Source organism: Bactrocera oleae, chromosome 3 (assembly GCF_042242935.1).
Source record: "Bactrocera oleae isolate idBacOlea1 chromosome 3, idBacOlea1, whole genome shotgun sequence".
In the NCBI taxonomy this organism is placed as follows: domain Eukaryota; kingdom Metazoa; phylum Arthropoda; class Insecta; order Diptera; family Tephritidae; genus Bactrocera; species Bactrocera oleae.
The window spans coordinates 82,368,396-82,383,656 of NC_091537.1; the positions used below are offsets into that span (position 1 = coordinate 82,368,396).

The 15,261-nt window shown below is 31.7% G+C and overlaps 1 protein-coding gene across 5 annotated transcripts in view; it reads right to left on the minus strand.

The window, feature by feature from the left end:
* Window positions 1-6,758: 6,758 nt before the first annotated feature.
* Window positions 6,759-15,261, minus strand: part of numb (NUMB endocytic adaptor protein) — a 101,029-nt gene continuing 92,526 nt past the window's right edge. For 3 of the 5 annotated variants that reach the window (XM_036370583.2, XM_070107039.1, XM_070107038.1), the window contains 3 exons: window positions 13,808-14,489; window positions 13,211-13,459; window positions 6,759-11,587 (listed from right to left, as the gene is read on the minus strand). In XM_036370583.2, the coding sequence (XP_036226476.2) occupies window positions 10,079-11,587; window positions 13,211-13,459; window positions 13,808-13,888 (1,839 nt within the window). In that variant the 5' untranslated portion in view covers window positions 13,889-14,489 and the 3' untranslated portion in view covers window positions 6,759-10,078. The remainder of the gene's footprint in view (window positions 11,588-13,210; window positions 13,460-13,807; window positions 14,490-15,261) is intronic. The other 2 variants (XM_036370586.2, XM_036370584.2) reach the window with 1 other exon arrangement.

Sequence of the window (15,261 nt, forward strand, 5' to 3'; positions counted from 1 at the left end):
ACAGTAACTGTTTAATGCTATTCTTTCCTGCTTGTCCGTCTGTCTTCTTCACTGCCCATTTGATGATCAGCTATTGTTGTTTATTGTAGTTAGCGTTGTTGTTGTTCTTTACATCCTGCTAACGAATGGCTCGTGTCGCCATTTCACGGCAGCCAAGGCAGGCAATCAGTTGCGGTAGCTAGCCTGTCGTCACGAAGAACCGAAGTGTAAGCAGGTGTACGGGCGGGGGGTATAGGCGACGGCTACGTTCTTCATTGCTGTTGAATAAATTTGACCCGCTTTGGAGCTATGCCAAGAAAGTAAACAGGAATCAAGTCAATTGTTGTTGAGCTGAGCATTGGCGTTAAGTTCGGTGATATACTGTTTTCGTTTTTGTTCTTGCTTTTGTTTTTTTCACTCTGTTTTTGTTGTCTTCAGCGCACAGCATCACCGGCGACATTTGCTAAGCGCTATTGCTGACTTATGTTTACTCGAGTTAAGCATACAAATGCCAAATGTATGAACAATGTATGTAGATGTTTATAGAGCAATGTTGATGAATGCTAATGGCCAGTTCTACCACTATATATGTACATATGTACAAATATATGCCTGCATGTTTTTTTTAAATGTGTGTGTGTATATTTGGTAACAATATCTGATAACTATTATTATTTTAATAAACATATTTCTTTTTAAATAAGTGTTTCAATAGGAGAGCGAAAGTTTTTCTATTTCTTTTAGTAAATTTGTTATTAAAAAAAAAAATATTAATTAAATTAATTTTATAAAAAAAATATATTTTTTAGCTACCATATTAAACCTTATTGAAAAAAGAAAACTTTTATCATGAACAAAGCGTAATTATTAACAAATATTTTCTAACTACCAAAAACTTTAATAAAAAAAAATATTTTTTAATATCATAGATAGTTTTATCTAAAAAAAATATAATCAAAAGCAGAACCTATTTAAAAAAATAAAACAAACATTCTCATTAAAAAATATTCTGTATTACAATATAAAGTTTTATTAAAAGAAAATATTTTTAAGTACTATATATAAAAAATTTATTAAAAAAAATTTTTGTCAAAAACAAATTATACTTGCTAAAAACGAATATTTTCTGACTACCATATAAAATTTAATAAAAAAAATGTTTTTTATTCCATGTAAAACTTTATTTAAAAAACAAAATATCAAAAACAAACCATATTTATTAAAAATATGTTTTATAAATTAAAAAAAATTTTTTTTTTAATATTTTATAGAAAAGGAAGCATATTTATTAAAAAATATTTTTTAACAACTACATAAAATTTAATAAAAAGTAAATAAATATAAAATTTTATTTAAAAAAAAATAATATTTTAACACAAGGATACTTATTTAACATATTTTCTTATTACCATACAAAAATTTTATGAGAGGAATATATTTTTTATCCCATATAAAGTTTAATAAAAAAAACTTTTTACCATATAAAATTTCATTTAAAAAAATTGTATCTTTAATTTTACATATACAATTTTATAAAAAAAAGATATATTTTGCAGATACAAACCATATAAAATTTAATAAAAAAATAAAAATTTTGCGCCATATAATATTTTTTTTTAAATATGTATGATTTGCTACCATATATATTTTTTTTTAAAAAGACTTTTTACTATCAAAAACAAAGCATTTTTACTACAAAAAATTTATATACATATGTACTACCATATAAAATTTTATACAAATAATATGTTTCTACTATCATATAAAATTTCCAATATTTCATTTTTATTATCACATTTTTGTTATTCTTATATAAATTATTTTTTATGTGAACACTCACAATAATATATTTATATATATATGTTTTCGCTGCGAAAACTGTTTTATCCACACATCTCGAATTCATTCCCTTGGAGAGATTTTCAAATTCACTCCTTACACTTCTTATACATTTCTTCGAGTCATCTAACGGTAATTTTAACCCAACTAGCACTGCCAAGTGGCGGTTAGTCATAAATCAACTAGCTCGTGCGATGTCTGCCGGTGAGCAGTTAAGTTCATTGGACAACAGCGACGCCACCCATGGGATGGCAAAAAGGTGAAACACCACTAAACAGCCGCTTGAAGTCGTTATGCAATTGTGGACCAATTATTGTGTAGAGTGCGCTAATTTTATACTTTCTAGTCTCCTTGTTTATGAATACAACTTTCTTTTAAGTGTTGCTCAATTTGATAAAGCAGTGCTGTTTAATATTTTTTCTCCCGTTATAAACTTGTAACTTTCTGATTGAAAGCCTTTCGAAAGCGCAGCGCCACAGAGTGACACTGCTAATTAGAAAGCAATATATATATATTTTTGCTTAAGACTGCGGTGTAAATTGTACAAGGACTTGCACCTAACCTTAAAATTGTCGTTGTATTCAATAACTTGACGTTAACATCCTTCGCCAATGCTTAAACTGAATAATATTATATAACAGTATTTAAAGTTCAGAAGCACGCTAAGCTTACCTGACTAGTCAACCTAGCCAAGAGCATTTAATATGTATATGTCAAGCTGGAAACTATATTTTTTTAAACTGTCTTTAATTTTTACCTTCGTCGACCACCTTCACTTGAGAAATTATCAATCCTCAAATTCAGGTTTTTTGAAGTTTTACCTAAGTGGAGAAACTTAATATTAAATGAGCGATTAGCAATACAGTATTGTTACATTAGATTGAAGGTTCCATTTAGTGTAGTTACAACAATCCGATTTAGGTCAAATATGCACCGTTTTGTCATAACTTGTTGTCATTTTTAAGGTAATTTTATAACCCTCGTCGCTGTTGGCAAAAAACTGGGACAGTAGATTTTCATAATGGTTTTCCTGAGGCGAAGCTTTTAACAATAAAATCATTCGATAAAGTTAGGATGCCAGGTCTAAACTATAAGGTGGATGCATAAAAACCTCCAAACCAAGCTAACGGAACTTCTAGCGAGTTACTATCGTTGTGTGTGGCCTGGCGGGGTCCTGATGGAACACAATTTCTCTTCTATAGCTGGCCGCTTCTAGTTAATTACTTCCTTCAGACGGTCCAATAGTCGACTGTGTTGGTACGAATTAGAAGTTTGGCCGTAGGAGGGCAGGTCATAGCAGATGATCGTCAGCTTATCCTGATTTAAATGCTTTTTAATGCAATGTATAGCTCTTTGCCAATCGAATAAGTGTTTACATGACGGTCGACGATTTCCATTTTTCGATATTTACGACAATTAACCTTTCAGGGCGTGGTACATCTTATCGTATCATATTTTCGGCAGACTGGCATCCCTTTTCGCCTTTATCGAAGAAAAACTGTAAAATATGGCTGGTGTCCATCTTTGGCTCTTGTTGAAACAAGATTGAGTAAAGCAATTACAAAACTGTCTAAGAAGTGTTTTAGTACAAAATCGCATCTTTCTAATACCATATAGCAAAACCCGATCGCGCTTATATAACGCCAGATGCCCTTTATTAAAACCATCGATTGGGTAAATAATTTATTTCTTTAGGTTTTCTATTAAGGTAGAGCTTTAGTTATTAGACTAATATAATTTTTGTCAAGATATATCTCTAATAACAACAACAAAAAACTGTATACCGTTTTAAGTCTGTCTCACACATTTGTGGGATATTATTTAGTCCTTTTATTGTTCTACATATTCTGTGGGTTCATGTTCTCTATTATCGCAGTATTTCGGCACTCATCTTGTTGGAAATATTTCTATAGGCACTAACTGTTGCTGTTGAAATGTGGGGAAACAACCTCAAGTGGAAATACTTTGGTTTATGCGGGGAAGATGAATTCTAGACCACATCACATGGGCCTTAGAAGCTAATTCAAGCAAATAAACTCACCTTTGATCCAACAAGAAAATTCTACACAATCGCCTTATTTTTGGCAATTTATATATAGTTTTTTTTATTTTGTATGTATGTATGTATTTTTAGTTTGTAACAATTTCAAATGCTGCATTAAAATCTTAGAAAGTAGTATATTTTATTTATTTATATCCAAGTGTATATATTTGTTCCCGCTTGCAGAGGTGAACTTAGCGATATGCATGATCGATCAGTATCTATATATATAGTATAATATATAGTCAGTTAGTTAGTTATACATACATATACAATAATATTAATAAATAGTTGCCTTTGCATTCCAATTACCCTTAACTGCTTTAAGAGCCACCCGCCGAAGTGCTCTAACCGATTTTTTTGCTAGGATTAAAGGGACTTAGTAATGAGAGAAGGTAAGGAAGAAGTAATTCTAGACTTTTTTTTTATCAAGTCATTAAATAATAAATAATACTTAACAAAAATTAAATGATTTACGTACATACAATATATATGTAAATATATATTCAGAAAACTGTTAACATCGAAAAGTGGAGAATTCTTCAATAGAACTGTTTCTAACAAAATAAGTTTCGATGAATTATATATTCGCTCCAAATCTGATATTAATTTTTGCGAGCTAGGTTGAGAGTTTATTTAAAAGGCAAGGAAGAGAGTGAGTTATATTGTATATATCTATATATATATATATATATATATATTTATATATCGGGTTTTCCAATAAGGATGATATGATTAATAAGTGTCGTTTCTACAAATTATTCATGAATAACCATTACATTCACCTAAATTGACAGTTTGGTGTGGTTTTTGGTCTGGTGGAATGAATCATCGGTCCATACTTCTTTCGAAATGAAGCTGGTGATACCGTTACTGTCAGTGGAGAGCGGTATAGATCGATGATAACCAACTTTTTATGGCCGCAATTGGAATAAGTTAAAAATAAGTGACAACATCTGATTTCAACAAGATGGCATTACGTGCCATACAGCACGTGCAATAACCGAATTATTGCGAGAAAAGTTTCGAGATTCGATAACTTCAAGAAATTGTAACATTGAAGGGCCTCCAAGAAGTTGTGATTTAACACCATTGGTCTACTTCATGTGGAGTTATTTGAAGTCATTGGTCTTTAGCAATAAACCAGACTCTCTTCAAGCTTTAGAAGTCAATATTGAACGTGCTATTCATGACATCCGACCTGATTTAGTAGAAAAAGTACGTGAAAATTGGGTTCATCGAATTCCTTCCTGCAAAAGAAGTCATGGAGGCCATTTGAACTATGTTATATTCAAAACTTAATTGTATCATTTATACTTCACATTAAATAAAAAAAAAAACATTTAAATTTGCTTAAAAATTAGTGTGTCTATTTTTGAAAATCATATCACTCTTATTGGAAAACCCTTTATATGTATGTGTTTATAGACATTGAGCTCCATAGCTAATTATATTTTCTGGGGTATATTTTCGATTTCACGAGTCTATTCAACAATGGTCATGAGTTGTGTTCACGGTTCCTAATGATAACTCAGAATGCATACTGATACACTCTATATTTAAAAATAGTTTGTAAAACTTGTAGTTTGTAAAAGTTCCTCGAGAACTTCTTAATTTCAATGGATCTGATAGCTTTTGGCCCTTAATGCGCTAACTGTCGAGTCTTTTTTATCTACGTTTGGTAAGCATTGTATAGTAGCTGTTAGAGATGTATTCTTAGACTTAGAGAAGCCGTTTCAAAAACATTTCTTCCTAAACGAACGTTTTTTTATTTAAAAAGGTATCTCTTAAGCGTGGCAGAAGCACCCAGGTTCGTCAGAATTTAGAAAGCTCCATTTGAGCTATACCCTACCAAGTTAGTTAATTAGCTCTGGGCTGCGGAACAACCTCTCTACTTTCAAACTTATTTTTGGAAACACCTTTAATCATCCTTCTATAAGTTCTACTTCGTGAGATATTCAGACCAATGCAACTTTTTGATTCATTCGAGGAAGGATGTAAGTCAAGGAAACGATTTGGAAACGCTGACCGAATTGGTTTTAGAGTTTATTATCTTAAAATCTTGTATTTCCTTTAATTTTTTAGTTTCAAAAACAGTAAATTTAAAATTAAAAAAAAAAATTTTAATGAAATATTTTCTAAAAAATAAAATTTTTTTTTCCAAACACAGGATATTAAAATTTAAAAAAAAAATAATAATTTTTTTCCAAAACCAGTAAATTATAAATGTAAAAAAAAATTTTATTTAATATTTTTTTCCAAAAAAGTAAATAAAATATTTCAAAACAAAAAAATTAATTTTGTTTTAAAAAAACAATAATTTTTTTTTAATTTTTCCAAAAAAAAAAAAAATAATTTAGATTTTAAATAATAAATTTTTTTCCAAAAATATAATAATAAATTTAATAAATAAAGTTTGTCATTCCGTTTCGGCTCTTACTTCAATTCCTGCTATAAGTCCGTTTATTCGCGTAATCTTTCATACCTCTCCAAAAATCAGCGTAAAATCGACATTATTAATTTGCTAAGCCAATCGTCCACCATTTTGCTCTATATCATCAATGCTCCAACATTTTGCTTCTAATGAAATTTTTAGCTCAATATTTTTGTAGACTTTTTCAAAAATTTTAATTTTTGTAGCATTTAACGGTATGTTAAATCTCTTTTGTAGTGGCTTTTTGATTCTTATTTACTTTGTATTACATAACTATATATGTATATACTATATGTATGTATATAGGTATACAAATATATAATATAAATGGGAAAAAATCGGTGCTTTCAAAGGTAAAATTTGCTGCGCCTGCTGTTGCTGTTGCTGGTGGTGTTGTGATTGGTGTATTTATGGTAGACACTTATTATGTTATATAACAATGCATTGTGTTTTACTAATAAAAACTTTTGAGTTAAAGCATTATTTCATTTATTTACTTTTTTTGTTTTTGTTTTTACTCTTCAATTACATTTCAAGTAAATATGCAGGGTTGTGTTTTTTTTATTCATTTTAAGTAAATATTTTTATTCATAGTTTAGTTGTATATATGTATAAACAAATCGTACATACATTGTAGTAGTTTACTGTTTCGACTGCTTCAAGTTTTACATGCTTACATATACATACGTACATACAACTAAATACGATAACAATATGCAGTAGCGTAAAACTAATATTTTTGTTTTTAAGTTTTAAAGATAGTATAATACAATTTGTACAAATTAAATTAATTTCATAATTTTTATAAATTTTTAGTAATTGTTTTTTGATGCTTTTAATTAATTTAAATTAATTAATTAATTTTATAAATTTTTAAAATTAATTTTTAGTATTTTCAATTATTTTCGATAATTTGTCAATATTTTCAATTGTTATTTTAATTATCTTTAATTGTTATTTGATATTTTTAATTACTTTTTAATTATTTTTCAAATGTATTTAAATATTTTCAATAATTTTTTAATTAATTTTAATTGTTTTTTAATTATATTTTAATTACTTTTTAATATTTTTATTTATTTTTTAATTATCTTTAACTATTTTTTTAATATTTTCAACTATTTTTTAATTATCTTTAATTGTTTTTAATTACTTTTTAATTTTGTAATAATTTTTTTCAATTGTTTTATTAATTTTTTTAACTATCTTTAATTATATTTTAATTATTTATCAATATTTTTTAGTTACATTTTCATTGATTTATTAATTTTTTAATAACTTTCTTATATTTCCAATCATTTTTATTAGTTTTATGCATGTTTTTAACAGAAAATTAAGCGAGAAAGGCAAGTGTACTATAAGAGAAATTAAAAAAAAATTAAGTAAAATTTGTTAAAATTAAAATGACGTACACATATGTTGGCTACATTTTCTAGTGGATAGTATGTAATCCTACAGTGTCTCTCTAATTCACACATACATTTTTATACATGTATGTATGTGCGTTAGTGAGCTACTGTATTTTTAACTGCGTATATTTATTTCTACCTGCATTTAATCTTTTACTAAGTAAGCTTTATACTTTATTTATTACTAATTTTTCACACTTTTATGTATGTATGCGTTTCGGCTTTTATTTTTTCATGCCATAAGCCATTTAAGTACATTTACAGTTAACATTAATAATTCAAATAACAGCGTGTGTTGCAATGCGTACATTTTTCTGTGTGCTTTTATTAATTAATATATATATATATTTTAATTTTATTAATTACTGCCTTGTAACTGATAATTGATATTTTAGATGTATATATTTTGAATACATAATCTAACGTCTTTTATATATGTATTTCTTTCGCTATACTATTTTACTACATATTTCTATGCTGTCTCGGTTATCACTTGGCGTGCTGCCCAGCTTTATTGAATTTTTTTTAAATTTATTTTTTATTTGTTTCTTGCATTTTTTCATTAATTTTTTGCATCTTTTTTATTTTTCATATAATTATTTATATTTTTCATATAATTACATATATTTTTCACATAATTACATATTTTTGGGTAATTATATAATTTTTTTTATAATTATATGATTTTTTTTTTATAATTATGTAAGTGTATGTTCTCTGTTTCGCCTATTACTTTAAGTAATTCTGTTTCAGCTGTTCATCGATTAAGTGTTAATTCATTTATAAACTATTTAAGTACATATAACATTAATAATTTAGCAGTAGATAATATAATAACATTGTTTATCTCTTCATCTAATCTGCAGTAACATTTATAGCAACTCAAATATGTAATTTACATAGATAACTTTATGTTTCTGTTTTGGGTGCTCTTTCTGGTGCTTACAAAAATTTGAGTTTAAATAGCAAACCTGCCTTTTTATTAGTTTAGAATTGCATACACTGCAAAAAATTAAAATATAATTCTGAAAGTAACTAGTAGCATAACTGGTTCAAAAGTAACTCGTTAATTTTTTTTAGTTAACGTTGTAGGAAATTATAAACTTTTTATATTGAACTGTTTTTTTTTCGATATTAGCATCTATTCAACACTTGAAAATACGAACTAGCAGCAAATGAACTACTTCAAAAACTAGTTCAAAGGGTTTGTTATATTGAAATAAATTTATAATGTTGTATACATTTGCTGTTACATGCATATACATACATATATATGTATGTAAATATTTGTATTTCTCCAAGTAAACTAAAAAATATTATTAGATTTGCGTTTATATGCTAAGTACACGATTTGCTTCAAGAGTAAATACCACATATTTCACTAGCCAACAAATATTTTAAAATATTAATTATTTTTGGAAAAACTTAACAAAATTAATTCGTGTTTTGTAATAAAAAAGAAACAAAAAATAATTTATCAGCAGTTAAAAAACTAGTTCTCGATCTAGTCAAAAAATACCTAGTCAACACTGTGTAACTTAATATCAATTTTTACATATTACGCAACGTCAATTCATTTATATAATATTTCAATGAATACTAGTTATATATGTAGTTCAAAAGCAGCCAGTTCGCTTTTAGTGCATTTATAGAATGTTAGGGAATGTCTTAATTCATAAAAATTACATTGACAGCAAAATATTATTGCATATTATTTACAATCATTTGCAATTAGTGAATATTAATTGAATATAAATTAATTAATCGGTAAAATTTATTATAAAACTAAATATTAAATTTATAATATTTACAATTAGCAAAAATAATATTCACAATGAGTGAAATGAAATAAATATTAGCAAAATATTTTAGCTCTGCATTTAAAACACGCGTCTTTTTAAAAAACTTAAAATTATTTTGGAAGTTCGTTAAAATTTACAAAACTGGTCCAAAAGTAACTAGTGTAATTTTCTTAAATTTGAATCTATTTTATCATACAGTGTATTTACACATGAAATTCTAATACTCACTCAAAATTTAGGAACTGATCCAAAAACAACTAGCTACATTTAAAGTAGTTCAGCACTAAATCTGAAGTTTAAAAAAGATGAATTACTATTTTTGCATAAAAAAATTCTTGGCAGTGCATGCAATTCCATTTACACATTTTCTTTACATTTGTTAGTACGCTCATTCTCATTTTGCTTTAACAACATAATTTCTCTAGAGCCCCATGTCATTTTGGCAATCTCGCTGCACACCTAACATTTTATGAGTTGCTAATCTACTCCATGAATTACACAAATCGAACACATGTGCTACCTCACTGATATCATCAACTACTAGCACGAGGCTTGTACACCTCGTCTACAGCATCTACAGTTGCACCTGGAATGTTTGCGCCGGTACCTTCGGCGGTGATATAAATGGATTGGTACTGTGGTGTATTGGTGCAGCTGTACTGCTAGCGACAGGCGTAACTGCAGACGCCACTGGCGTTGTGGCTGCCACGGGTAGATCGGGTGACAGTGGCTTTGTGACGCCAGCCACCCATTCGGCATCGAATGGATCCACACCCAATGGTGATGCAGCGCTCATCGATTGCGTACGACCGGTTGAGTTGAGCATACGTGTTGCACGTTTAATAACTGCCGGTGATGTCTTCTTCACCACTTCGCCCAGCCATTGATCCGCATTGGGCAGTGGTGCGACCATCTCCACGGGGCGACCAGCTGGCAATGGTGGCGGTGGTGTTATTGTTAACGTTGGTGTTGTTGGTGTACGTACTGGCGAATTGGTAGCTACTGGCGATACCGACGAAATGCGTGGAGCTATTTGTGCTGTTGGTGTGGTGGTGGTGACCGCACCACCAACAATCGAATTATTGCTCACTGCACCCTCAGCATATTCGTAAACTCTGCTGCTAGCAACAGCAGCGGTAATGCTATGACTGCTACTGCTAGCTAACGGCAATGATGTTGGTGTAGAGATTCCCTTCTGTTGTTGTTGCTGCTGCGTCTTCTCAGCGGCAATGATATTCTGATTAATGCTCAAATTGTTATTGAAATTGAGATCATCGCCAGCCGCAATCATTGCATCGGTTTGACTGAGCAACGATAGACCCTGACTGAGCTCTTGACATAACTGGCTAACGGTGTCAATGGTGGCACAGCCATTATCCATATCTGAAATGCCCATTTTAGCTGGTGAGATCTCTGGTATTGGTGAAACACTACGATTGGGTGTAGCTAACGCTGCAGCGAGGGAACCACCACCGGTGGCAGCTGCCATAAATGCCTTCTGCCGTTCGGTATTGGACGGAAGATCGTTGATGCGTAATGACATCTGCCGTTTAAACGGCGATTGACTGCCAATGGTGCTGAATGCACGAAACGAGCCCTGACGCTCCAACATCGATGGTGTGGCATGTGGCCGTTCAATAGCGAACGGATTGTATGGTTTGGGCTGTGGTGGCACTGCAGCGGATGGCGTCTCACCTTGTGCCAAACGTTCAGTCAACGTTTGCTGACGGAACGAACCCGTACGCGTAAATGTCGAATTCTTCACATCGAATGTCATTGTGACGCCACATTCTTTATCGCGTCGCTGCTTACGTTCCAAACAGACGGCAAATGCACAACCGACGGCATGTGAGAGCCGCTCGCCGAGCTCTTTGCATGCTAGAAATCCGTGACACATCCAACGCCGTGTTGTGCCATCGCGACAAATGTAACTGAAACCGCGCTCGTGGTTACGATCTGGCGCACAGAAGCTCACTTTCTCGATAGTCTGATCGACAATGAGGCCCTTCGTCTCATCGTCCACAACGCGCAGTCCATCGCCGCTAACGTGCAGCACACCACGTATGGGTCGGCGGCGCGAATTCTGTAATAAAAAAGTGAAGCGATTAGCAAAACTGTAGTTTAGTGGTTGTGTGATAAAAGCGTAGTCTACGCCCACATTTGTCAGCTGTCAGATGTTGCAAGTATGCGGTTGGTAGTTTGTGAGACCATACGAAAGTACAGAATGATGATTATTTTGCTACAATCCTTTAGTTTGATTGATGAGTCACAAATAAACGCCCACAATTTAAAATCGGGCTTAAACACTAGTTTTTCAGAGAAATATTTATTAACTAAATATTAGGGAATCTCAAATGGATTAGCTTCTTTAATCTTCATTGCTAAGTCAAGCCTCTTTCTGAATTTAGAGCGCCTGCTGAGTAGGTTCTTGTGAATTTTAAAGTTTGTGATAGACTCAGAGGTCTTATCAGCTGGATTTTCTCTAAGACAAATTTCGAGAAGCCTTATGGATTTGAATGGCTCTCATCTCTTATATTATTTCAGCGATACAGAAATTGTTATCCTGTCTTGACAAGGTTTATAATTCATTTGGACAGCATCCTCGCATAAATTCGTTGAAGCATCGAAAGCAAGAACCCAAAATTTGTTGTTTGGAACTATTACAGTTTCGTTAACTCTTTATTAGGTCTGAAAATAATGAGATTCCATCAAGTTGTGCCTTTAAGGCTTTTTTACAGAACTGCTACAGATTTCAAAAGTAGTGTCGGCATACCAATCAAAATACAATATGCCTATAGCTTGAAAAGCTCTGAAGTTGTAATCGATCTTCAGTCCTAATTTGAGCTTGATGAGCTGAATTTAGTTTATTTTAGCTGAACGGAAGACTAACGCCTTAAGGATCCTAGTTCCTTGTAAGGTTTATGAATCTAAAATTTACTCTGCACTTCGAAAATGTTATAGCCACCTGAGAATCGGCACCTAATATAAGATGTCAGAATATACTGCCTGTTAGTCGCGTATTACGCCCTTAGATAAAGGTCGAACTTGTCGTCGAATCTAATGCAATGAATGGAGTCTAGAAAAAAAACTATTATTTAGTAGAGATCGGAGATTTGAAAGTGTTATAGCTGTCTGCGAGGCCGAACCTTTTAAAAGCTAGCAGGTGTTGAATATGGCACCGCTATCTTTCGATATTTTTTAATTTTACGACATCAGATAAAGGCCGAACTTGTCGTCGAATTCAATTCAAGGAAAAAATGGAGTCTGTTCAAGTCTTTGATCGGCGAAATATTTTTCAAGCTGTTGGGTGCTGCCTGGAATATTCGATGACTTGCAGGCTGAAGACGAGAGCATATACTGCGGTATTTTTGTAAGTATAGTATTACGAACTCAGATAAAGGCCGAACTTATCGTGGAATCCAGTTCAACGACAAGAATGGAGTCTAATGGAGTTTAAAATCCAAGCTTCTAAAGATAACACTGATGAGCTCTCCGAAGAAATTATGGCAATTTATTAGTACAACAACAATAAAAACTGGGTTTGCCTTTATTTCTATCCAAAAATTGTTCCGGCGCATTTAAAGATTCCTCAGCTTCCCACAGCGCACTCAACTGACAAATGCGCTAACACTCAATGCGCATTTTTTCACACAAATTCTAATTTATACATATGTACCATATAGTATGTATAAAAGTATTTACTTACCCTCAATACTTTTAGGGCCTCCTCGCAAACTTGCATACCGCGCGATTCGAATACCTCAACGCAACCCAAATATTTAACCGCAAACGAACAGGTCGCCGAACGTACAGCCTCCTCGTCAGCCTGCCATTGATGCGGTTTCGATGATTCGGGCACACGGTCCTTCCGACGACGAAACGAATCGCGAAAGGATCGACGCAAACGATCCATTTTCTTTGGTGATTTCTTGCTAAAGCGAAATGATGCGGATTTCTAAAGCGTACGATAATGAACGTGAGTGAGAAAGAGAGTAGGGGGAAAGGATATTAGTATGTGTTGCATATTCAAATATATTTTGTAGACAAAGAAATAATATATGTAAGGAAACAAAAGCGACGCGATCGTGTGAAACAAGTGCTAGACTACCGTTGAATTTAAAGCGCTCAGCGCTTGGCGTACGGGGTTCGACGCTGTAGCGCCTTTGACCGCGTTAAACGCATTCTATTGTTTATTATTATTATTATTATTTTTGTTTTTTTACTTACAGCTCTGGTTAAACTGACGTCTGTGTATATATAAATACACTGTGTGTATATAAATACATTTGTATATAAAACCTACCCCATTTTTGACATCACCAAATTTTCCGCGTGTGAAGCCGCGCTCCAGTGGTTCGTGTGTGTGTGACGATGAATTTCCCATAGTGAAATTAAATTGTGCGCTGTCTGCCGCAACTGCTTTTCGACTGTTGACTGTGTTTGCTGGCTGTCGTACTTCCTTCCTTCCTTCCTTCCTGGTTTCTTCGTTCCCTGCCGACTGCTGTCCTTTCCGCCTTGACGTGCTCACTTGTTCACTGAGCTCAAAAAGCTATGCGTACTCGCTCGGGGGTTGCAAACACACGCTTGACCGTTATTTTTTTAAATTTCTTCAACGCTGTTCGCATGCGTCGTTGTTGTAATTGTTATTGTTGCTTGAGTGTGTGAAATCTTTTTCGTGTTATTATTGCTGATAAAGATGCTTCGCTCACGCCTTCGTATCACAAACTGTTGCACATTTCTTTACTTTTACTTGAAAAATTATATGTGCATGTGTGTCTCTGCGTTTTTGCTTCCTCTGCTGCTTCTTCTTCTTTTAACGATGTTTTTTGCAATTAGCCGCCGCTTATGGTTTTATTAAATTGCCATTAATTGATTGTCCATAAGTTATTGAGTAATATTAATTAAGCGTGTTGTTGTTGGTGTGTTCGTTGCGTTTTTGGCCGTATGTTTTTCTTGTGTGTGTGGGTTGTTCTTGTAGGCTAAAACTGTTTATAAAAATGGTTTTTAAAATTTTTTTAATATATTTGAAAATTGTTACGCTGCGACGCGACACAAAAGCAAGGTTGTATTCCTTTCTTAGAAATGCAAAAATATTAAAATTTTTGCAATTACTCTTTCTTTACATGTTATATAAGTAAAAATCTTTGTTGAAATCGAGCAAAGTTAGTCTAAGAAAATATTTTACTCGCAGTAAATGGCAACCCTAACATACTTTTTTCGAACTTAAGATCGCTGTATGCTATTTGATGTCGTCTGAGTATTTCTTTTCATACAAATTTAAACAAATTTGAAGTAAATACATTTTTTGAAATAGTTATACGCACTAAGTAGCAACGCTAACACATTTTTTTTAAATAAAAATCTCCGTAATCTGTTTGATTTCGTCTAAATAATTTTTTATACTAAAATCAAAAAAAAATTGTAAAGAAAAATTAGAAAATATAATACTCGCAGTAAGTGGCAACTCTAACATACATATTTTTCGAAATCAAAATCTCTGTAATCTATTTGGTTTCGCATGAGTATTTCTATAAACTAAAATAAAAAAGGTTTTAAAGTGAAAATATAAGTATTACTCGTATTAAGTGGCAACCCTAACATATGTTTTCTATAAATTAAGATATTTGTAATCTATTTGATTTCGACTGAGAATTTTTTTAGGTTAAAAAAAGTAAAGTTTAAAAATATATTATTCACAATAAGTGGCAACCTTAAAATTTTTCATTTTATTGTAAATTAAGCTATATTTACATATAA